Genomic DNA, 24,938 nt, shown 5'->3' on the forward strand with positions numbered 1-24,938 from the left:
GCACAATAGGTTATTAACTTCTGAGGAAGTTTTGAGAAAGAAGAGCTGCTCTCACCAACATTCAAAACTGCTGGCCATCCCAACCAGGTACATGATTTGCAGTAAATACTCTGTGGGATGGAAGAAAGAATGGAGTCCTGAGTCCGGCTGGCTTGGCCTTCTGTTTTTGTAAAAAACTGCACTCTAGGGCTAAAGTACTACTGACACAGTCAGCCATCCCTTACATTTCCGGAGCTAGCACACTTTTATTTCAGTCAAGTTGTTATTGCAACACACCGCCTTAGTTTCCTAAAAGTGATATATAAAATAACATTAAATGTTTTGACTAAAAATATTTCTTATGTAATTACATGAGGTCTCTGTAGATTACTGCAGATATGCTAGGATGTAAAACTCAACTTGAAAATCATATTTCTACCCCAGAATTTCCAACTTCTTAGGGACCATAACCATCTAAGCAAGGCAGATTCCAGCATTTGACTTAGAAATTTGAATTCCCCAGGGTTCTTTTTATTAACTTTCTAGCTAAAATTAAGATTCCACAAGATTGGAAATAACTATTAGAAGAAAAACCAATTTTTCTTGACTAGATTTTTCTTTTTCTTTAGTGAGCTATTCCAAATGCTTTATATGTAAATAATTATCAATATATTGAATTTTCTATACTTATCTTACTATATGATAATAATTGTGTTTTCTTTTTTTAAGTGTCCAGTGAGAAGATGTCTATTGTTTCTACACTATCAAGGAAAGAATATGAATCAAAACAGCCTCTAAGAACCATATACAGTGATTCTTCACTTTATCAATTTTGTGAACATCTCACTGAGTGTGTCATTTGCCATTTAATTTTAAGCATTTCTGATAGTGCCGAAGATGGTAGAGAAAAGGAGAGAGTATGGGAAAGCCAAAATGTAGGGTTTAACAAGGTTATTTTAATTTATTCTCAAGTGTTTGAAGGCAGGTCAATATCTATTGGAGAACTTGCTTTAAATATTTCTGAAATCATTACTAAAACTCTTTTTAATAGTAACATTATAGAGGCTAACATTGAACAGCAAATGTGTTCTTTAAAAACAAAGTACACTTATTGCCCAGGAATAGTTGCTGCTGACTTTGATAATCTCTTTCAGGATCTCTTAATAGAAGTGATTCATGTACTGTCAAAAGAAATAGGAATAACTCATCACTTTGAAAGCAATAGAAGAAATAAATCATTTTCCATGCTTAGAAGCAATAGTGTGCCAATTTGCAACAAAACAAATACCATGAAAACACAGATGGGTTGCACAGATTGGGAATCATCTACTCAGCAAAATGATCATCTCATTCAAAAAAATAAATTAAATTACCTTGCACATAAGTTAGGCAAGCTAGTTAGCAACCTAGAAACTCGTGAATCCAAAGAAGTAGTGAATAAAGTCTTCAATATTGTTTTAGATTTATTTTCTCCAGATGAACCCCCAGATGACACTATGGATTCTGGTAAAAAAGCAAGAACATTTTTCTCATCCTTGAATGATCAGCAAAGTAATAGCGTACTTGGAAATAACTTAGGGCTCACTCCCAATTCAGTTTTTCTTCTCAATGTCGTTTGTGAGAAACTTATTAGAACACTTTTGGAAAAATGCACAAGCACTGTCTTTCCTGATAATGGCTCTCTTTCTGATGAAATATCAGCAGAAGAATGTCAACTTTTAAAAATACTTCAAAGTGTAGAAGATGAAAAATTTGATTATTGTAAGCGAGCGATGGACTATGAACATTTTCAAGGAGATTACAAGTCAGACCTTTTGGAACATCTGGCAAAAATGGATCAAGACTTATTGTCATCAGACTCTATGCTCACAATCATTTCCCACAGTTTGGTTAAATCGTTGATGGACAAACTATGTCACAGTATGCAACTCTCCCAGAGTCCACCTACTGCAAACAAGCATTTAAAATATAGAACAAGAGAAATACAGTCTAGTTTTATAAAAGCAAAAAGGCCAGAATTAGCAGAATTGGGACAAGGTACAGGTGCTTTAGGATTCATGAATTATGACGGTAATGCTTTGACAGGATCCCCCCAAAATCCCAGTATGGTTAGCTCCATAATACAAGCACCATTTGGCAAGAAGTGTTCAGTAAATTCCTCTTCCGTGTCACCTCTTAAAAGACAGGGAACAGAGGACATGGATACAATAGGCATCCACAACAAGCTGAATCTGGGAGATATAAATACAGGAGTTTATTCAGCCACATTTTTAGAGGAAATAATTTCAGAACTGTTTTTTAATCTCTCTACTTCATTGTGGGGCAAAGATGAGAACATTACTGAGGCCTGGCTTGATGAGATGAATGCATTATTTGTCAACAATGTAGTGAATGAGTTTAATAATGCACATGTCACTGTTTTACGGAATGCTGAAGAAAGGCTGTGTTTTCCACCAGTCCATAAAGAAACTGTTAGTAGCATTGTTGACTCAGTTTATTGTGATGTTTTGCAGAAATATAAATCAAGAGTAACCTGTGGCAGTAATCCGGCACATGACAATTCCTCAATAGCAGAACGAATAACTAAATGTGTGTTATCAGAAATTTTAGACTACCAGCTGCCACCTTGCATCTCAGAAAAGCTCTCACCTCATTCACATTACCCTCTCGAAGCTGAAATAATACTGCAGAAACTACAAAATAACCTGAGAGAATTTACTTCAAAATCCAGTTCAACATGCTATAGCACACGGTTGTCACACTCATTTTTAGAAGATGTCATCAGAAGACTTTTATCTCAACTCACTGCTCCACCCAGTAAGGCTACCTCTTTGGGGAAAAAATGTTTCACGACTTCAGATTTTAATGAATTGTCTAACTGTATAGTAAATAAGGTTATATCAGCCATTTCAAAACATAAAATTTGGTTCACTATATATAATAATCCACATCTATGTACAGGAAAAAACCTCCAGAAGATGGTGGATTCTGTTTACAGTAATATCATGCAGATGTCTGACTCTCTTGTTTCAATACAGAAAAGTATAGTCAGCCGAAGCCCAACTATGGTTGACCGAATAGCTAGTTTTATTATCCAAGAGGTTATTGAAAACCATCTTCAACCATTTTTGTGCGAAGAAGGTTTGCCTCGTCCAAATACTCCATTGGATGCAATATCAAACATGGTTAAACAGGTCCTCAGTGAAGTCATAGGGTCACATGAATGCAAGATGCCATCACCCATAGGTATTTACCCTGACATATTCGTCAGGGAAGTTGTTGCCAAACTTTTATCAAAGATTTTCAGCCCAAAGGACAACACTGAAATTGAGCTGGAAAAGATTGCACAGAAAATAGTGGACTCAATAAACAGCCAATTTGACAAAGCTAAAGTTCCTCTGCTGTGCGATGGCGAAGAGCAGTCTTACCCCTCTCTAGATGCAGACATTGTGGATGAACTCGTCACCTCGGTTTACAGAAATGTTCTAAAACAGCATGGGCTAGACCCCGAGTTTGACGAAGAGTCTAAAGAAAGTGAAATTTTTGTGGAAAACGTTACCAATTTAATCGTAGCAGCTATTTCAGATTGCCTTCTTCATCCACTGTTTTCTGGGGATTTGCCATCAGCTTCCCGTTCTATTTCCACAGCTGAGAATATCGTTCAGGATATTATTAGTGATATCAATAGATCTATCAAGCCAAGTCAGAGTTTATCTCCATATAACACCTTGCTGCCTTACAAATTTTTAGAAGACATGATCAGAGTACTATTATCTAGAATCTTTCCTTCTGCACCTAACATTGTGCTGAACACGGAATCTCTAAAAGAAAGATCAAAAGTGAATTTCAATGAAATTGCTTCAAATATAATCAATGATATCAGGATGAAAATTTCTCAACATGAAATTCACTTTTTAAAAGATGAAGAAGAAACCAAGTTTGTTTATTCAGAAGATGATGTTCACCATCTTGTTGACTCGGTATTCAAAAATATTTCACAAAACTCTGAGTCTCAGGAATCAGTTGAGCAAAATATCACAGGGAGTAACGATGTTCTTATTGATAGAATAGCAGGTTTTATCATTAAGTATATTTGTCAACATCATCTTCAGCCATTTCTAGATGGAAAGCCATTGCCTTCCTCGTCATACAAATATCTTGACAATGAGACAAGGCAGTGGTTTTACGCTAGTGTTTATTCTTCGACTTTTTTGGAAGATGTGGTCTCTGGAGTTTTGTACAAAATATTCCACAGGGTGGTAGGCATTGTACAAACAAAATCAGTAAGAGATTCAGAAGATGAACTTTTTGAGAAAGCTGAAAAACTCATACATTTAATAGCAGAGGAATTCTCAAAAGCTCAAGTTAGCATTATAGAGAATGCAGAGGAACAATTGTGTTTGCCTCCAGTGGAGAGAGATGTAGTCAAGAATATTATTGATGTGGTATTCAGCAAAGTTTTGCGAGAATATGACATGAAAATAATGCCCAATAATGATTTTCTCAATGACACAAAGACATTGGCTGCAAGGATAACTCACATCATCCTGGCCGAAATTTCCGATTTCCAAATTCATCCAAATATTATAGGAAAGCTTCCTTTTCAGTCACTCTCCAAACTCAATGTTAATGTTTTGATAAACAGAGTTCAGTGTGACATTACTAAATCAAGATTCCGAAGACAGGCATCAACAATGTACACGACTAAGTTATCACATACTCATTTGGAAAAAATTGTCACTCAACTTATATCTCAAGTGAGTCCATTGGCCTCCAGTGCAGTATGCACAGATACCTCCCAATCAGACTTAAGTAATACAGTCATAAAACTGATAAATGAAATTATATCCATAATTTCAAAACATGCAGTATGTATTGTCAAACACGGCAATGAAAAACAAAGTATGATTTCAGAGAAAGATGTCCAATCCATGGTTGATTCCATTTATGCTGATCTTTCATATTCAGATGTCTACCAGTCTCTTACAAAAGATAAAAAAGATGTAAGTAACATACCTGCTTCAAAAATAGCAAGTTATATAATAAAAGAAATATTTAACCATCATCTTCAGTCATTTTCTTCTGGAGATAAAACTTTCACTTCAGCTGCATTGGACCAAAGTGATAAACAAAAAGCAGTCGATTCTGAACAAAGAGAATTGTCTTCCATAGTGAACTCAGCTGTCTTTTTGGAGGAAGTGATTTCTGAACTTTTGTGTAAGCTCCTTTATGCATTCTCACATAATGTCTTGGTTGCTGAAAACCCAGATGCAGTAAAAGTCAAAATTACTGGCATTGTTACAACATTAGTAAAATCAATTGTTCTGGAGTTCACCACATCAGAGATTTTACTTGCAGATTATTTTGATAATGATATGCGTGTTTCAGAAAGATATAAAGAAATGGTTCAAAAAACAGTTAACCAAATTTATGACAAAATAATAGATGAATATAAATCGCTGATTCAAGTATATACAGTTATACAAAGTGACCCTATTTGTTTTGGAAGGAAAATATATCATTTGCTGCTGGAAGAAATTTATGATTATCAGGTGCAATCGTTAGTTTCAGGAGAATTAGTGTCTTCTTCCTATACCTCCCCTAAAGCTGATAATATCATCAGAAAAGTGCTAACTGTCATCTTGAAGGATAGTTACACCTTCCCATCATGTGTTACTATGCTGCCCCGATCTCTTTTAGAAGATATAATTTCCAAGCTTCTAGGGCATTTCTTTCCTTCAGCTGACACTGAAAGTGAACTAAAAGAGGAAGATGTTTCACCAGATTATGAGTTTGAGGATGCAGCTTCAAAATTGACTGATGAAATTATCAAAGAAATTTCTGAACATGAAATCCGTGTTGCCACGGCAGAAGACAATGCAGAAAGTACGCAGCTAGAAGTGATCGAGAATTTGGTTGACTCTATCTGTAGTAATATCTTGAAAAAATCTGAATTTCAAGCTGAAGTGCAAAAAGAGACACACAAAAAAGGAGGCTCATTCCTCAGTAAAATAGCTGGTTTCATTATGAAGGAAATCATGGATCATCATCTGCAACCATTTTTACACGGTGAAAAACGCCCCTGTAGTGATGACGGCCATGTCTCTGGACGGACCAAACCTAGCGAAGAAAAGACACAGGCTTCTCTGTATTCAGCCACATTTCTGGAAGATGTAATTGTTGACCTCGTTCACAAATTTTATTCTCTTCCAAGTGTTACTGAAGATTTTGAGAAAAAAGCAATGCCAGAGACAGACATTGTGGGCTTGGCTATAAAATTTGCAAACTCTCTGATAGGAGAATTTACAAAAAATGAAATTAAAGTTCTACCAAATGCTGAAGAAATGTTTGCTTTTCCACCAATTGATAAAGAGACAGTTGATAAGATATCCAATTTTGTGTATGATCAGTTCATAGGAAAATATGAGCCTCACAAAATTCAGACAGATGATAAAAGTAACAGTGTAATAGAAATGATTGCTAATTTAGCCCAAAAGGCAATCTCTGCTTTCAAGATACAACCACTGTTTTCAGGAGACTGGTCATCCACCTTCTTTTCATTTCTAAATCCAGAGAACATTACTCAAAGGGTTCAACACCTACCACAGAAAACCCCCACTCAGAACGGATGTGTAAAAGGAAACCAACTTACTTTTTCAGAACAACCATATAAACACACTTCTCCAACCTCAGACCAGAAAAATTTGTTAGACACTTTGGGAATACACAGAAGTGTAATGAATGAAAAGAAAAGTTTCCAAACTGAGGAGACATCTATTAAAAAAGGCGACATCCAAGATCCAAAAGTTACTTCTAGAACTAGAACAATGAAAGAAAACATTGTTAACCTGTGTTCAAGGTCAGCTGCAGGTGTGACAAATAAAAAGAAAGAGAATGAAAATAAAACGGCAACTTCAATTAAAAAATATACTGGGGCTGTAACAAAAGTTACATCTCCAACTACTAGTGTGAAAAGCGAAGATACTCAGAAGCCACATTTGGGGGTAACACTTAAAGATGATGAAACTGAGAAGAAACATGAATCAGCTTCAAAAGACAAAGAGAGGCAAGGTAATGAGGTACCCACACAAATTCTAGGAGCCACTGATGATTTTGAGTGTAAGGAAGAAATACTTGGACCAGATATTGAAAAAAACAATGAAAAGAAGATTGGTAAAACAAGAGAAAATTTGTTTCAAAAAAAAGAGAAGCCCTTCCAGTTATTGTTGACACCCAAAGCAAGAAATGCAGGGACCACGGGAACAACTGAGAAAACAGTAACCCAAAAGCCAAACACTGAGGAGAGAAAAAACAATCCACCTCTAACAGATATAAATGACAGACAGTACTCAGCTTATGAATGTGTTCAAAACATCACTGAAAATATTTATGATAATATCTTAGAAACAGTTTCTAAGGATAGTTATTCTCAAGAATCAATAGGTTATTCAAATCTTCAAAGTTCCTCAAGTGATACATTTTCTGCAATTCAAGAGGTTAGCAAGGATTTTGCACAGTGTGCTTCAATAAAGGATTTAACCCCCTCGATTAATGAAAATCTCCCTGCCAAAGACAATGAAAAAGAAAAGGAGAAAGAGAGAGAGAGTGAAAGGGAGAAAAAACAGAGAGAAAAAGACAGAGTGGAAGTTAAGGTGATTAAAAATGAATCTAATAAACCAGACAGTCCTCAAGACCCACCAAAAGATAAACCTGGAGTTTTTCCTGCTAAATTTTTAGAAGATGTTATCATCGAAATGGTTAACAAATTGATCTTTTCTACCTCGCCAGAAACACAAGCACATGATCAGCGTCAAAATGTGAGTGATGGCCACAATCAGGCTGAACTCTATGACACAGCCATGAAGCTTATTGATTCACTGTTAAAGGAGTTTTCAGAGGCTCAAATTAAGGTATTTAGGCCAAGTAAGGAAAATCAGTGTTTTCCATCTATAGCTAAAGTGTCATCAGTTCCTAAAGTTCCTCGCAAGCATAAAGAATCAACGACAGATGACGCAGCATCTAACATTAAGAAAATAACTACGGATAAAATGTCACATATGCATAAAGTGACTAAAAATATTCCTCTAGATAACATATCTTTCTCAGATAGAACACTAGCAATCGATAAATCATTGGTTAACAAAGTTGTTCACTCCTCTGTATGCAATATTTTGAAGGAATATAGATCTCAAGACTCCATTTGTAAGAATATAAAGAGTAATGGGAAAAATTTAGCAAGAAGACTAACTAGTGCAGTGATAAATGAAATTTTTGAACATCAACTTAATTTGATATTTTGTGATGAGGTTCCAGCTTCAGCATGTTTGCCTCTGGAATCTAAGGATGTTGTTAAGAAGGTCCAAAAGGTGGCTCAAACAGCCAGTAAAGAATGTCAAACATCACTACCATATAGCATCATGCTGCCTCATGAATTTTTAGAGAACCTGATTTCTGCTCTTTTATCTAAAATTTTCTCCATAGTCTCCAAAACCAAGGCAGATACATGTGAGGGCAACTGGCTCACCGAACTTGATTTCCTTCAGATGAAGTTATTAAGTACAGTCACAACAGAGATCTCCAAAGATGAAGATATGGTTATTCAGTATGTGGAATCCTTACATCCTAATGATGATGAAATTATTCAATTAGTGGTTCATTCTATTTATAATAATCTCTTGTCACAGTTTGGGTCACAAGAGATTATACAAAATTGTGTAGGGAGTGGATGCAGAATCCTTTCAGAAGCCATAGTCGATTTAGTTCTACGAGAGGTGGCCGGTAATCAGTTGCAGAACTATTTTTCTGGAGAGCTAACTCCACATCAGTGTGCAGAAGTTGACAGTATTGTTGAAAATATTCTTAAAGATGTTATGCAAACTACTGATGCTCCCCGGCCTCAACCATCACGTGCTCGTATACTGCCTCATGACATAATAGAAGACATTGCTGTCAAATTTTTATCAAAGCTTTTATGTATGTTTCCAAAAGTGGATAAAGAAAGAAACAAATCACCAGCAACTGAAATGCGAAACATAGTCTCAAAAGTATTAAATTCAATACAAGAATCTATCTCAAAAAGTAAGATTAAACTTACACCACCAGCCAAGGAATTGCCTACTATTACTTTAGCTGACAATGCAACTGTTGAAAGAGTAGTTGATTCTGTTTATTCGAGTGTTTTAAACCACTATGGCTCACATACTTCTATATTCAAAGATTTAATGGGAAAGAGCAATGTCCTCTCTGATATAATAGGATTTTTAGTGGTGAAGGAAATTTCCAATTCTGAATTTCAATCTCAAGTAAAGGAAGAAGTATCAAGTTCACAATCAGTTCTGGAAGCTGTCAAGATTATGGAAAAAGTGGTCAAAATTGTTGATGAATTGAAGTCCCAGGAAAAGTCTTCATCTGGAAAATGTTCTACATTAGATGCCGCATTTTTGGAGGAAGCATTGGCCTTATTCTTGGCTAAAATAATAAGATTACCAAGTGCCTCAAGCAAAGATGCAAAAAACTTATCAAAGCCCGAATTAAATAAAATTGCATCTCAACTGACAAAATCAGTGACAGCTGAAATTTCCAAAAGTAATATTAGTCTTGTTGCTGCTGATTCTGAAGAACAGTTTTTAAACCCAGAAAGTGTGGAAATGATTTCTCAGGTTATTGACTCTGTTTATAGTAATGTGCTGCTTCAATCTGGAAGCCATAAAGACCTTTACTATGATATAAAAAGTGAAAACAGAGTCTTCCCTAAAAAAGTGGCCAGTTTAATCATTAATGAAGTTTCAAACTTTCCAGTAAATACAGATGACTCAAAGAATTCAAATGTTGATCTCTTTAGCGATCTAGACATTAATAAGATTGTTGAAAAGGCAGAAGAGCATGCTTTTAAAATGATCCCTGACAAAGAGAGAAAAGAGTCAGATGAAATTTCAATTGGAGATGAAATGCCAATTAAAATAGTTCCACATATTGGGAATAAACCACTCAAAGTAGATCCAGGCATTATTTCAGATCACTTAGCAGTAATTTCTATAAAAACTCAACCTCTTGAGAAACTTCAGATGGAGTGTTTAAGAAACACCGGACATAGCATAGCAGAAGTGAGAAGAGCATCAATAGATGGGAGAAGTTACTCTTCATCAGACACGTCTAATATGAGAAATATAAGGAAAGAAAGGCGTACGTCATTGAATAACACAGGACGACTGAGTATGAAACCCTTAGAGGTGAGTGCAAAAGCAACCATAGAAAAACAGGCGAAGAGTGAGACATGGTAGTTCTGTGATTCCCTTCCTCAAATAAGTATTTTGGAATGCATTTTTTTGTTGTTATTGCCCAGCCCGATGGGAGGATTGGTTGAACTGGTTCACCCATTTGGTCACATGACTAATTGGACTTGGCATATCCGTGGCTCACTTTAAAGGTCTCAGGCTAGCGTTCCTAAGACAATCAGTTTAAACTTGCTTTTTAAAAAGTTATAGAATACGAATACATGGGCATACCCTTAATAGTAAAATCAAGCTGACTGATTATAATCTTCATTTGAAGAGACACAAAAAAACAGTCTCATATAGTTCCTATAGTTCTTATTTCGTATATCTAAAGGTGTTTAGAAGGGCCTGTTAGAATATCAGGATACATGAAGTTTTCAAAATTATATATAATTTTAACCTCTCAAACTTAAGGCTCTAAAGTAGTAGTACTCTTTTTACTTGTAACAACATTTATCAACAAACATTAGATCACAAACTCTTAAGTTATACTTGTTTCTCGTTATTTCACTTTAATTATATCAGCCTTTTTCAATCTCTTCTATACTCCAACAAAATACCCAGTTTTTTCCTCTTTTATCCTTTTCTAGATCCAGCAGCCCCAGCGCTGACATTTTTATGCCCCCATTCCCTGTTACCATAGATCTAACTCTGCCTAAGCCCCAAATATATTAAGCTAATCAGGACTTTAAAATGCCAAAATGATGTCCTTGTTACCAGGAAACCATGTCACCGAGGACAAAGGGATTATCTGGACAATGGAGTTACACTGACCCACTACACCTTTTGGGTTTTATCAAAGCCCGTTGTACTAATGCTGTTTATTCATCTGAGCTCTAAGTATGTTTATGTTTATAATCTGTGGCCAGGAAAGTGAGAATAAAATTATAGAATCATTCTCCCTGGAGCAAAAACTTGAAGTGAATTTTCTCTAGCACTGCCCCGCAGCCTCCTGAACTAAGTTTCGGGGCTGGTAAATTACAAGGATGTTAACGAGTGCCTTATGTGTTCATACCCAGACACTGAGACAGTAATTTCATCTCTTTTGTCCTAAACTTTTTCGACTAGATGACAGTCCTTGTCAGCTCAAAAATTTGCTATTCCATATGAGTTCTCATCATCGTATTAGCATATTACTTGGTAGTCTTCATTTATATATAAAAAATCTCTTAGGAGTAAAATTCGTATGAACAGGCTGTAGAATAACTACTCTAAATCATGTTTTAATTACCTGTAGAATTTTCTGTCACAAATTTTACACTTATTTAACAGCTCTCTTTGCTTAATTCACTCATAGGACCCCAGAAAGCAGGAAGGAAATATTTTAATTAAATAGTTACCCTGTCCTCTTAAGGGAAAGAAAAGTCATCCTAAAACTAAAAAACAAAGAAGCAGAGATATAAGGGAGACCCCCCCTGAAATGGGATTATCTTCTGGAGGGCGGGCCCCTTGTAGTACAGGCTTCCCTGCTAGGTGAGTGCTCTAGGAACCCATCTGTATCAGTGTGCCACTTGGCGTTGTGACAGGCTGCGTTCAGCTTCGTGAATTTTTTTGAAGACTCTTTGAACGTCTTTGTCCACTTTATGATGGGTGATTTACAGTGCACCTGCCCACACCACGCTGAGTGTCAGGCAGTTTTTGACCAAAAACAACATGACCCCTGTGTCCCACCCTCCCTATTCACCCCATCTTGCCCCAAGCAACATTTTTTTTCCCTTGGATGAAAAAAGTCCTCTAAGGGAAACATTTTGCCAATGCAGAAGAGGTGAAACAAAAAACAATGGAAACACTAAAAGGCATCAAAATCAAAGAGTTCAAAAGCTGTTTTGAGCAGTGGAAAAAACGTCATGATAGGCATATTGCACCAAATGGAGAGTACTTTGAAGGTGACTGAAGTTTAAACATAGAATAAATACACATGTTTTTTTATAAATCAATTCTGGGTTTTTTTAGAGGCCCACCCCTTGTAGCACACGCTGTTAAGATATGTGATTGGTATCAATGTGGGCACCAACACCGTCTATCTCCAGCACAGAGGAAGACAAGAGAGAAAAGAGCAGTAAATTAGATCAGAGAACCCAGATACATTTAGGTTTCTCCTCAAAGCTTTATTATTTTTTTTGAGGTACCATAAATTCCCAGCACATGCATATGCATTATGAGTACGGAAGAGGGTATTTGGGGATGAATGGTAATGGAAAAATTACAACAAAAATGAACTGTTTAAACAATGGTTAATTAAAAGTTAAAAGAACATATACAGTAATGAATTTCAAAGTTGTATAGAATGATATTAGACTTTCTAAACCACTGGTCCCCTCCACTAATACAGAAAATCAAACTTGATTGTTTTAATTTCTTAAGGAGGAAGTTTCTATAATTTGTTTCAGCAGAATATACTCTTTTAGGGCACCATTTTCTGAAAATTGGTTTACCATGTTACAAAGACATGTTGGGGACTATGGTTATTAACTTAAGTCAATTTGGAGGTTTTGTGGCATCATCAAAAGCTACAAGAGTGGAGAAATTCTATTTTTGAATTATAGTTGTCTTTGAACTGTCCTAGTCATTGAAAATGGAAAATGAGATTTGATTAGGGAGGTGAGAGTACATCCAAAGGATCAGGAGTGGGAGATGGATGAAGAAATAAAAAATCTCACAATTTTGGTTATTTGTATTTCAAAAATCAAGATTAGATAATAACTAGATTTTTATTTTTAAAAAATTAGATTTCTCTATGATTTCTTGTCTAGAATTTTAGAAAAATAGATTATCATGTCTACTTTTGTCATAAAACTTTAGAAGTAAATGTATAAAATGTAAATTATGATGGAACAAAAGACATAAGTTTAAGAAAGAAGGAACTGTGTTAGACCTTCTATACTTTGAAATAAATTATAGTGGATTAATATGATCTCTGAGTATAAAAGAAATGATAGACAAAATATGTTTTGTAATTTTTCTTATACTTTTCATTTGTATCTTCTTAAAACACTGTTAAGTGTAAATGAGTGTCATGTGAACATAATATTGCCTAATTGAAGATAGAAATCATATTAACATAACTTTATCACAAAAGAACCATGGGAAAAGTGATTGAGGGATTTGTCACTGTAATTTCAATTTCAGATCGTTTGCAGAAATTCATTTCAGAATATAAGGAAGCCAGATATCACCAAGGTGGAGCTTTTAAAAGATGTTCAGAACAAAAAAGATCTTCTCATCCGATTAGTAGCTCATGATATCGAAGATGATTCAGAAAGCATGAAAGAGGAACTAACATCTGATGGATATGAAGTTGTCTTATCAGAGGTTATTAAAGAAAAACTCTTAGGAGAACAACTTGAAAATCAAGTGAAAGAAACCACAAAAACAAATATTGTAAGCACTGGAGAAACTTCAGATCATTTAAAAGAACATAAGGAGAGAGAAGTTAAAAGATCTGTAGCTCAGTGTGATATGCCCACCTGCTCAGCGACCATGACTGTAACAGAATCTTCTACGGAGAAAGAGGCACAGCATAAGGTGAGTGAGAAACATGACTCTCAGTGACCAGATATAAAGGGAAAGAATAGAGATCTTCAGAAATTCTGTCCAAAAATATACTTTAATTAGGCAGAAAAAAAATACTAAAATGGTTCCAGTCTTTTCCTTAGCCTGGTAATATTTATAGACTAAGAGAAATAATGAATAGATTAAGCAATAAAACTCAATTGAGGGAAAGCAGTAAAACTCAATTGAGGGAAAGCAATAAAAGGGAGGAGTAAAAATATAAAGCTTTGGAATGTGTTTAAGTTGATAACAGCTTAACCTAGACTGCTGTATATTTATGATGTTATATGTAAACTTCACTGTAACCACAAAAAAACTAGAGTAAACACACAAAAAAATAAGACAGGATTCTAAACATAACATTAAACAAAACCATCAAACCACAAGGGAAGAGAGAGAGGGAAGGAGAAGAAAGAAACAGAGTAACCACAAAAGCACCAGAAAATGAGTAAATGACTATAAATACATACTTATGAATAACTACTTTAAATGGAAATGGACTAAATCTACCAATCAAAAAAAGAGTGGCTGATTGGATAAAAAAATAAGACTCATCTATATGCTGCTTAAAAGGGATTCACTAACAGCAGTAAGGACACACACAGACTGAATGTAAAAGGATAGAAAGACATTATATGCAAATGAAACCAAGAGCTCTGTATCTATAATCATATCAGACAAAGCAGACACTAAAACAAAGACTGTAATGAAAGACAAAGAGCGGCAGTACGCAATGTTAAAGGGGGCAACCATGCGAGAGACTACTGCGTTTACAAATATATATGGACCCACTGTAAGAACACTAAGATATCAATGGACCTAAAGAGAGAAACTGACATCAGTACAATAATAATAAGGGACTTTACCACACCACTCACATCAATGGGTAGGTTATTGAGACAGAAAATCAGTAAGGGAATATCAGCTTTGAATAACATATTCAACCAGATGAATATATACAGGATGGGTCAAAAGTATTCTTACAGTTCATATGAAAATAGTAATTAATCAATGAAGATGTAAGGATAAGCTCTATTTCATGCAATAACAAGTATAAACCTATTTTGCCCCACCCTGTAGGTGCACACTTGCAGACCATTCACTCCAAAAGCAGCAAAATACATATTCCTCTCAAGTGTGCTTTAAACATTTTCCAGGATAGATCACACGTTAGGCCACAAAACAAGCCTCAATACATTGAAGAAGACTGAAATTATCAAGTCTCTTTTCTGACCACAATGGTGTAAAACTAGAATGCCACCTAAGTGTCCACCAATGAATGAATAGATAAAGCAGTTGAGGTCACACATACAATGGAATACCAGTAAGCCATAAAAAATAATGAAATCTTGGCATTTTTGGCATAACGGATGGACCTTAAAGGTATAATGTTAAATGAAATAAGTCAGAAAGAGGAAGACAAGTACCACATGTTTCACTCATATGTGAAAATATTTTAAAAAACAAAAACAAACAAAACATACAAAAAACCTCATAGATTCAGAAAACAGATCAGTGGTGACAAGAAGGTAAGGGAATAGGCTGATCAGTGACAAGAGGATTGGGGGAAGGGGGTCAACTGTATGGTAACAAATAGTAACTAGACTTATGGGGTGATCACTTTTTAGTGTATGCACATGTTGAATTATAATGTATTTCTCAACTTATATAATAATAATTTTTTAAAAATATTTTATTGTAATATTAGCAAAAGTTAAAATAAATTGTATAAATAAGAGTTCCATTAAGAGTAGCCCTTTTTTAGATTCTAACAAACATCAAAATAAAGACATTCTCATAAAAAATATGGCCACGAAATTACACATGATTTCCCAACAAACAGATCAGAGCACTGGTTATGATGAGTGACCTGGCAATCTTCTGAACTGACCAGAGTTATATCTGTTCCTTTTATTTCTGAACTCAGTAAGATATTATTGAAACATTAGTAAAGTGAAGAAATGGTAACTGTATTCTTCAACATTGTGTTAGGTTTGTCTTTAAAATCCATTCAAACTCCAATATTGTAATAATAGATCATCTTCACTGAGCCAATTCCAAAGTATATTGGAAAGAAATATTTTAATTAGAGTTATTAGGGTTCATCTACCTTTTAAATAATCTCTGAAATCTTTTCTTATATTGTAGATTAGAGTGCAATAATCCCTGGCTTTCACTTTTTCAGGAAAAAGAAAATATTACTACTAGTGAACCAACACATTACCTCATACACAGAATTATGAGTTCATCTTCATACAACCAAGAAGATCTGATTTCATCTGCCAGGTACCTGAAATTAAAGCAATACAAAAATAGAAATCTGAGATGAAAGCTATGACTATAGGGAGAATGGTTTCCCTGGTAAAATAGTAATTGGGCGAGTATTTAGTCCTAGACTTCCCCTCATCCCTTATTCTTCCCTCTCATACCATCCCACTGTAGATACTTCCTAAGGCCTCGCCTTTCTATCTGATCCCCCATTTTTATTCTCCCAGCCTATACATTCTGTCTAGTCTAGCAGTGTCTTGGATCAAGAATTTGCTAGTGCAGTTTTACTTGTTTGTTTGTTTTTTTTTATCTGGGAGATAATTAATGGGTCACAGTCATATTTGCACCACCTGCCAAAGGCTTCCTGCTCAAATCTCTTTAGTAACTAAGTGTTCCAGTCCTATAACTGCTTGTGAGAAGAATCCAAAGGAGAGAGGGATCCATGTAAGTTGGAGCATACCAAACTAAATTCTAGAAAGCAATGGAGTTTGATGTGGGACTATAAGTTTGGGGAGCATTTGGACGAGGAGAAGACAATCCAAGTTAGGATGACTATAGAAGCAGAGTCCAGACAGCATGGCATTTTTGGAGGACAGAGAGCAAAATACACTGTAGATTTGACATCTAAATAATAACTATATCTAGAACAGTTAAAACTTGTCTAAAGTTGTTCTTAAGTTTATAAGACTATGCATAAGCTGGAAGAGGTAACATTCTCTGTTGTGGGAAAACAATGGATATAAGGAGAAAAATATACCTGATTACATTTCTTTTACGACACAGCATAAAGTAATTGTTTCTTTTTGACTCTGAAACTAACAATATTTGGGGACATTTATTCCTGGACCATTATTGCCTTTTATTTCTGCAAAATGGTTATTTAAACATACATGATTAGTAATGCAAGCATCTCCCTCCTGTTTATATCAATGATGAAGACAAGGGCACAGAAAATACCAAATGAAAGTCAATTTAAAGCAAGACGGAAGAACAGAAAACTGAAGGCCCTTCTTTGCTCAGGGAAACAAAAAATAAACTACAGACTGATAAAGCAACTTCACAGGAGCCCGAGAAGGATATAGAAATCACACAAACTCTTTTCTAATAACCATGGAATAAAATTGGAATTCTATAGCAAAAGGAAAATGGGAAAATGTACAAATACATGGAAATTAAACAATGTATTCTTAAACAACCAATGGGACAAAGGAGAAATCACAGGGCGAGTAGGAAATACTGGAGACAAGTGAAAATTAAAGCACGGTGGTACTGAAATGTGTGGGACACGGTGACAGTGGTGCAAGTGCAACTTCCAGCAGTAACTTCCTCCTCGAAAATCGTAACAATAGCCTAATTTACACCTTACATAACCAGAAAAAGAAAAACTAAACTCAAAAACGAGCAGAAGGACATAATAAACATTACAGCACAAATAAACAAAATAAAGACTAGCAAAGCAACAGAGAAAATAAGTGAAGTCAAGAGTTGGTTCTTTAAAAAGACCAACAAAATTGGCACTTTTTTCTAGATTGTCTTAAAAAAGAGAGAGATTACTTAAATACCTAAAATCATAAATGAAGGAAGGGCCATTACAATTCAGTGTATATAAATAAAAAAGGATTATAAGAAAGTACTGGGAACAATTGGATGGCAACAATTGGATAACCTAAAGGAAACAGATGAATTCCTAGAAACACAAAACCCGTCAAGACTGAATCATCAAGAAACGGAAAATCTGAACAGACTTAGACCTAGTAAGGAGATTAAGCCAGTAACCACAAACCTACTAACAAAGGAAAGCTCAGAACCAGACGTTTTCACTGGTAAATTCTAGAAAACATTTGAGGAAAATGAACACCAATCCTCTCAAAAATCTTCCAAAATATTGGAGAGAAGGGAATATTTTCAAACCATGAGGCCAGCTCTACTTTGATACCAAAGCTGGATGAAGACACTACAAGAAAAGAAAACTACAAACAAATATCTCTGATGAATAATGATGCAAATACCTCTTAATAAAATTCTAGCAAACAAAATTCAACAGCATATTAAAGAGATTATATACCATGGCGAAGTGTGATTTATCCCAAGAATACAAGGGAGGTTCAACATATAAAAATCAATCAATGTAATGCAATGCATTAACAGGGTGAAGGAAACCCATTCTCATCTATATTAGTGCATTGAAATCATATGACAAAATTTAAAAACTGTTCAAGATAATAACACTGAACAAACTAGGAATAATAGGAAATTATCTCAAAATAGTAAAAGCCATACACAGGAAACCTACAACTATGTTTCTACTTAGTGGAATAAAATAGAGTCCCAAAACAAATCATTCAGATGTGGTCAAGTGAATTTTTTCTAAGCATGACAAGACCATTCAGTGGGGAAAATATAGTCTTTTTAACAAATGTTGTTAGGGAAACTACATAACCATACACAGTTGGAATTGGTGATAATTTTATAGATATAACACTAAAAGTACAAGGAACAAAAAATATTAAATAAATTGTACTTTACCAAAATTAAAATATTTTGTGCTTCAAAGGATAGAGGGAAAATTCAACCCATAGACTGGGAGAAAATATTTGCAATTCATATACCTGATATATCTGGAATATATAAAGTACTCCTATAACTCATCACCACCATCAACAACAAAAGTAACATGATTAAAAACTGGACAAAGGACTTGAATAGCTGTTTCTCCAGAGAAGATATACAAATGGAAATAAGCACATGAAAAGATGCTCAGCATCACTAATCATTAGGGAGATGCAAATCCAAACCATAATGACATGCTGTTCACATCAATTAAAATAGTTCTCTTTTAAAAATCAGAAAATAATGTGTCATCAAGAATGTGAAAAAAGTTAAACCCTCACACATTGTAGTTGGGAATTTAAAATGATGCAGTCACTGTGGAAAACAGCATGACAGTTTCTCAAAAAAATTAAGTGTATAGTTACCATATGATCCAGCAATTCCACTTCTGGGGATGCACCAAAAAGAACTGAAAACAGAGACTCAAACAGGTATTTGTTTGAGCAACATTATTCATCATACAAATCACGGAAGCCACAACATGATGAATGAATGGTAAATAAAATGTGTTATATACATTCAATAGTATATCATTCAGCCTTAAAAAATGAGGGAAATTCTGAGACATGCTTCAACGGGTATGAATGTTGAAGGTGATATACTAAGTGAAATAAGTCAGTCACAAAAGGACAAATATTACATGATTCCACTTACATGAGATACTTAGAGCAGTCAAATCAGAAAGCAGAATACTGGTTTCAGGGAGTGGAGAGCAGGGGACCTGGGGTGTCGGTAACACATGGGTACAGAGCATCAGTTTGGGAAAGTGAAACCTTCTGGAAACGGATGATGGTGATGGTTGCACAACAACGTGAGTGTACGCAGGCACAGCACTGCACACTTAAGATAGGGTGACAATGTTAAATTTTGTGCAACGTATATTTAACCAAAATTCTTAAAGTGGAGAAAAGTCAATCTAGATATCATGTTTATTAATTTGGAAATTCAGCAATATAGTATTCCAAGTTTGTTTCTATATGAAGATTGACTGACAGATTGTTCTTTTGTTTAATTGGTAATTCGTTTATTCATTAAATGCACAGAAAACGAAATGCTCTTTCTCTTTTGTTTTAGTGAGACCGATGGCGGTACTCCAGATACACGGGATAAAATATTAGAAGGTTAGATTTATTTGGTTTACCTTAAATTAGAAAGTATTCAAAAGAGGACTTTGTTTACTGTTTTGATATTTTTTTAGTTATCAAATCTAAAGTTTATACTGTGTTATTGTTATTTCTTGTGAGTTTTAACTGCTTTTAGAGATATGATCTAGTCCTATATCACTCAGATGTTTAAATAAGCCAAATAGTTTGCTTTGTCTGATTTGCTATTAATATTTTATTAATGATTTTGATCAAGAATATAGTATGATATTATAAATTTACATTTATCATGCTCCTGTGAGAAATATACACAAAATAGGGTCTATCATACCATAGTTTCCATCTGAGCTAGAATCCATGACACTAGGATTTAACAATTTTTTGAAAGTTTATTCTGCCTTTGTGCTTCTATCTCTGTGCCTCTACCTTTGTGCCCAACCAAAATGTACCTAAAAAAGGTGTAGAGGGGGGCTTTCAGAGCTAAATTTATTTGCTGACATTACAATCTGGCTAGTATGGACCTCACTTTTTTAAAAAAAAATCTCTTAGTACCTACTCCTTAAAAATTTGTGAGGACTTTTTGGGTTTCTATTTGTTGAATCCTCAGAGGATCAGTGTGCTTCTAACAACAATGGCATGTACAAGAGAGAGAGAGTGCTGTGTTTACTGTTAAGTGGCCTTGAAACTCAAGCCACAGGTTTACCCTGGCTCTTTCAAACATGCAACCCACTCAAGAAATATATTCTTTCATGGGAGGTCAAAGTGGAAATCATTTTCATTACGATGGGTCATAGTATGGCACCAATAAGTATGCCAGAATTCTATGAACACACCATAACCAGAAGGTATCACAATAATCACTGATAATCATGCCTGTATTATGGAACCATAGACTCTTAGAGTCAGACAGAAACTACTTAATACAATGTCCTCAATTGTTTGCATGAGGAAACTCAAGTTCAGGGTGAGGAAAGGACTCCAAGTCCAAGGTTGCTTTGAGTCAGAGACAGAGTCCAGTCTAGACCCATTTATTTATTCATTCATTCAAAAAGTTACTGAGTATCTCCTCTGTGTTACATCCCATGTGTGAACAAACCTACCAAAGTCCTTGCTCTCATAGAATTTACACTGTGACTTGGGGCAGGGTATCAAAGGATAGGAACATAAACAAGACAATTTCATATAATAAGTACTTCCCAGCTAGCTTATCTGGGATAAAAACCAGAGAAACTGCAATGGCTTGCAAAACCCTACATCATCTGAACATTACCCCAATCCTCTATCACCTCTCTAACCACCTCTTTTGTTCCTCTCTCTGACTCACTCTGCTCCAGCCTCGCTTGCTGCTTTGCTCCTCCTTAAACACCCAGGGCATCAGGGGCCCTTGCATTTGCCAATCCTTGTGCCATGCTCTTCCCCCTGCATCTGCATTGTTCAGTCCTCACCTTCAGAATTTTACTCAAATGTCACCTTCTTGGTGAGGACTTTTTTGGCTAAACTTTGTGAAATTGCAACCTCATTCCCAGCATGGCACTACCTGCTCCACTTCATTGCTTGTTTTTCTCCCTGGCATGTGTTATCATCTGACTGTCAATTTTGTTGCTACCTCCTTATAGAGGGTAAACTCCATGAAGATTATAGCTGTATTTTCAAGAGCCTAAAACAGGCATATAGTAGGAGGAGGCATTTAGTACAACAGGAGAGACTATGGGAGTAACTAAGGGGAGGGACACAAAAGTTCTGTTTTAGTTCTGATTGGACCCTACCCCACCTTGGCCACTTTCCACTTGAGTAACCTTAAGCAAGTTGTTCAACTTCATCAATATTCAGTATCTTTGGATATATGGAGACACCATTCTTCCTGTTTCCTTCACAGGAAAATAATCTTTGCAAATGATTTTAAACCCATAAAGTATCTGATAGGTGATTTGATAGCAATTTCTAAATTCTACAAAATCAATGCTGTAGTATGATTATAGTATTAAAGTACCCAATAAATACGCATATTACTTATTTGCTTTATCCACAGAAACTCCCAAGGCCAGTGTATCCAAACAAAGACCTACAATGCTGGCAAAGGTATCTTCAGCTCTGTCAAAGGTGTTTTCCCGAGCAAACACTGGCATTTCCAAATCTCCATCACCACCTCACCAGGACAAACACTAAAGCTTTTGTACTTGATATAACAATGCTTATTTCCCTTAGAAAAATAAAATGATTTTTAAATCATAACTTAGTGTCCTGTAGATGATTTATGTAATATTGAGCAGAAATTTAAGGGCAAAGGAAAGTAAAATAGAGGCCTGTGTAAGAGAATAGTTTGATAAATGCTTTAAGTATTTTGGTTTGAGAAGATATTGAGTGTTAGTTAGCATTACCTGTGTGCCATGAGGATAAAGAGACAAAAAAAATGTGCCTAGTCTACCAGTTAGCCCTCAGTTACCACCAGAAAATGAACTTGAATTCTTTTCTGTTAAATTTTAGAGGTATTTTTACCAAAATAGTTAGCAAATTACGATGAAACTCAAGGTGGATTCCAAGACACAGCTATCACACAGCTATGGTGCACTGTGTGTATTTGGATGTTCAAATAAAAGTACTTATACCAGATAGAAGAAATCAGTTTTTCCCACCTGAAGATAAAATTTTGTCATTTCATAATATACCTCCCAAGCAAAAAGATCCAAGTATGGATAAAGCTCCATTTAGAAGTAAATAATTACCGTGTATAAAATACTAGATATGCATAAAGTGATCCCCGTAAATAAAAAAGAAAAACAAAAAAAAAACCCAAAAAACTATTTTCAGACATAATACCTTCATAGATAAAATAGCATCTATAAATAAATCATTGGTCAGTAAAAACATATTACCCTTGTAGATAAAATAACATATGTAAATAAATAATTGGTCAGTAAATTTATCAAAACCTTTATGTAAGTATTTTCACATGAAAATAGATATCAAGTATCTATTTGTAAAAAATGACAAAAAGTAAAGAAGAAAATTTAGCAAGTGGATATCTAGAACAGTGGTAAAAGAAATTTTTCTAAATTAGCTTGATACTTTGTGATATGAATCCAACTTCTGCATTTTTGCCCCTGGAATCTAAGGATCTTGTTTAAAAGACCGAAAAAGGTGGACCAAACAGCAAAGAATGTCAATCATCATCACTATCAGCCCTAATGCTGACTCATGAATTTTAAGAAGTAGGATATCTTCTTTTTAATCTAAAATTTTCTTGACAGTAACCTGTGCTAAAAACAGAAGTATCATAGAAAATTTTATTTTACCAAATTGGATTTCCTTTAATAAAATTTGTCAGTGAGGGTATGACTGGGAGCTCCGGAGAAAAAGATATGATTATATAGTAGAACTTTTACATTCCGATGATAATGAAGTTATTCAATTAGGAATTTAGTCAATTCATAATAATCTCATAAGTTATTTAATCTCAAAGATCATTCAAAATCATGTAACCTATAGATAGAGACCTTTTCAAAAATGACAGTTGATGAGAAAACACTGCCAGTCCAGTTTAAAACTATTTTCAGGAGGACTTTTGTCAAAAGGGAATAGGTAAACACTGTGCTTAGCTCCTCTCAGGAAAACATCAAAATTACAACTAAATTATAGAACAATCGCCCTGAGAACTACCTGAAGACTAGCTGAACAGAACTCCTCTAACTAAGGATAGTTACTAACTAAGGCTGCTTCTTTAAGAAGCCACATCAAGACTTGCAGGAAGGGTGGGGGTGCAGAACAGATTGGTCCCATACACACATGGTGCAGTGAAGGATCAGGAGGGATATCTTGGCTGCAGAGGTGTCCCCTGAGGAACGAAGGGTTCCAGCCCCAGACTGGGCTCCCCAGTCTTGAGCACCAGTACTGGGAACAACAGTGCCCACAATATCTGGCTGTAAAATCAGTGGGAATTGCATCTAATGCGATGGAGGGCCACTGGAGACTCAGGCATCCTCTTAAAAGGCTCAAGTACAAACTCACTCACAAACACTTGCCTTAAACTCCAGAAAATGAACAGCAACTTAAAAAACACCGTGAACATGCCAGGACAGTATGGGGAATAAATGAATTGTCCAGCTTCAGGACAAGGGCTGTGGGACAGCTCTCTCTGGGACAGAAGTCTCAGCAGGCAGCATTGTTTCTCTTACGATCCCTCCTCCACACAGCAGGCACAGGCAGGCACCAAATTTGGTCAACATCATTCTCACTCTCACCTCCCTAACGATTCTGTGATGCCCTGCCACACCCAATCCATATGCCAGCTTAAGATCTTTCAGAGGCTAATCAACACAACCACCCTGGGTCCATGCTGCAGACTTTCCTAAATTTCTCAAAGGTCCACAAACTCCATACAAGCAGCAGCTGGCTTCACCGTACCCTGTAACTCTTGCTAAATGCGGCAGCCAGACTGGGTTCACAGTGTAATCATTCCCAAGCACTTCCAAGTCCAGCACAAGCAGCTACCAAATGCAGATCACTGTGTAGCTCCTACCAGGGGACCCCAGGACAGATACAAGCAACAGTTGGCCTACACCAGACCCCTCCCAAGAGGTCCCAGAACCAATACACTTGGTGGCCTGCCTCAGATCACACCAGAGCACCTCCCTACTGGCTTCACAAATGACATACCCAAATGGTAAATTTGGCAGGCACTAGAGCCTCAATAAAGTAAATCCCACTCAGGAGGGTCAGGCTCCACAGCAGGTCAGCTCCTGCACAATAGCTCATCCTCTGTCTTCAGGGTTGGTCCTCACAGCCAGTCAGCCTGAAGGTCAATCCCACAGTCTGACATGCCAACAGCAATCAAGGTTCAACTACAATAAGAGAGCACACACAACCCACACAAGAGACGCACCTGGTAGCACACAGCTAAGGCAAACGTGGAGACTGTGCCACAGGGGCCCACAGGAAGCCTACTACATAAGACCACAAAGCTATGACTGAGAGGCATAACAGATCTACCCGATAAATAGAAACCAAAGCAGGTAGACAACCAGAATGAGGAGACAAAGAAAAATGTCCCAAATAAAAGAACAGGACAAAACACCAGAAAAATAACTAATCAAGACAGAGGCAAACAATAAGCAAAATATAGATTTCAAAACAATGTTTATAAGGTTGCTTAATG

General features: G+C 35.8%; 1 protein-coding gene across 1 annotated transcript in view; it reads left to right on the forward strand.

Moving 5' to 3' along the window:
• Positions 1 to 21,952, forward strand: part of FSIP2 (fibrous sheath interacting protein 2) — a 69,400-nt gene extending 47,448 nt beyond the window's left edge. Inside the window, exons 16-20 of the mRNA XM_053919412.1 lie at positions 709 to 10,208; positions 13,383 to 13,778; positions 15,991 to 16,091; positions 19,758 to 19,804; positions 21,816 to 21,952. Of these exons, the coding sequence (XP_053775387.1) occupies positions 709 to 10,208; positions 13,383 to 13,778; positions 15,991 to 16,091; positions 19,758 to 19,804; positions 21,816 to 21,952 (10,181 nt within the window). The remainder of the gene's footprint in view (positions 1 to 708; positions 10,209 to 13,382; positions 13,779 to 15,990; positions 16,092 to 19,757; positions 19,805 to 21,815) is intronic.
• Positions 21,953 to 24,938: the final 2,986 nt, after the last annotated feature.

The sequence above is a fragment of the Desmodus rotundus genome, chromosome 2, assembly GCF_022682495.2.
Source record: "Desmodus rotundus isolate HL8 chromosome 2, HLdesRot8A.1, whole genome shotgun sequence".
In the NCBI taxonomy this organism is placed as follows: Eukaryota; Metazoa; Chordata; class Mammalia; order Chiroptera; family Phyllostomidae; genus Desmodus; species Desmodus rotundus.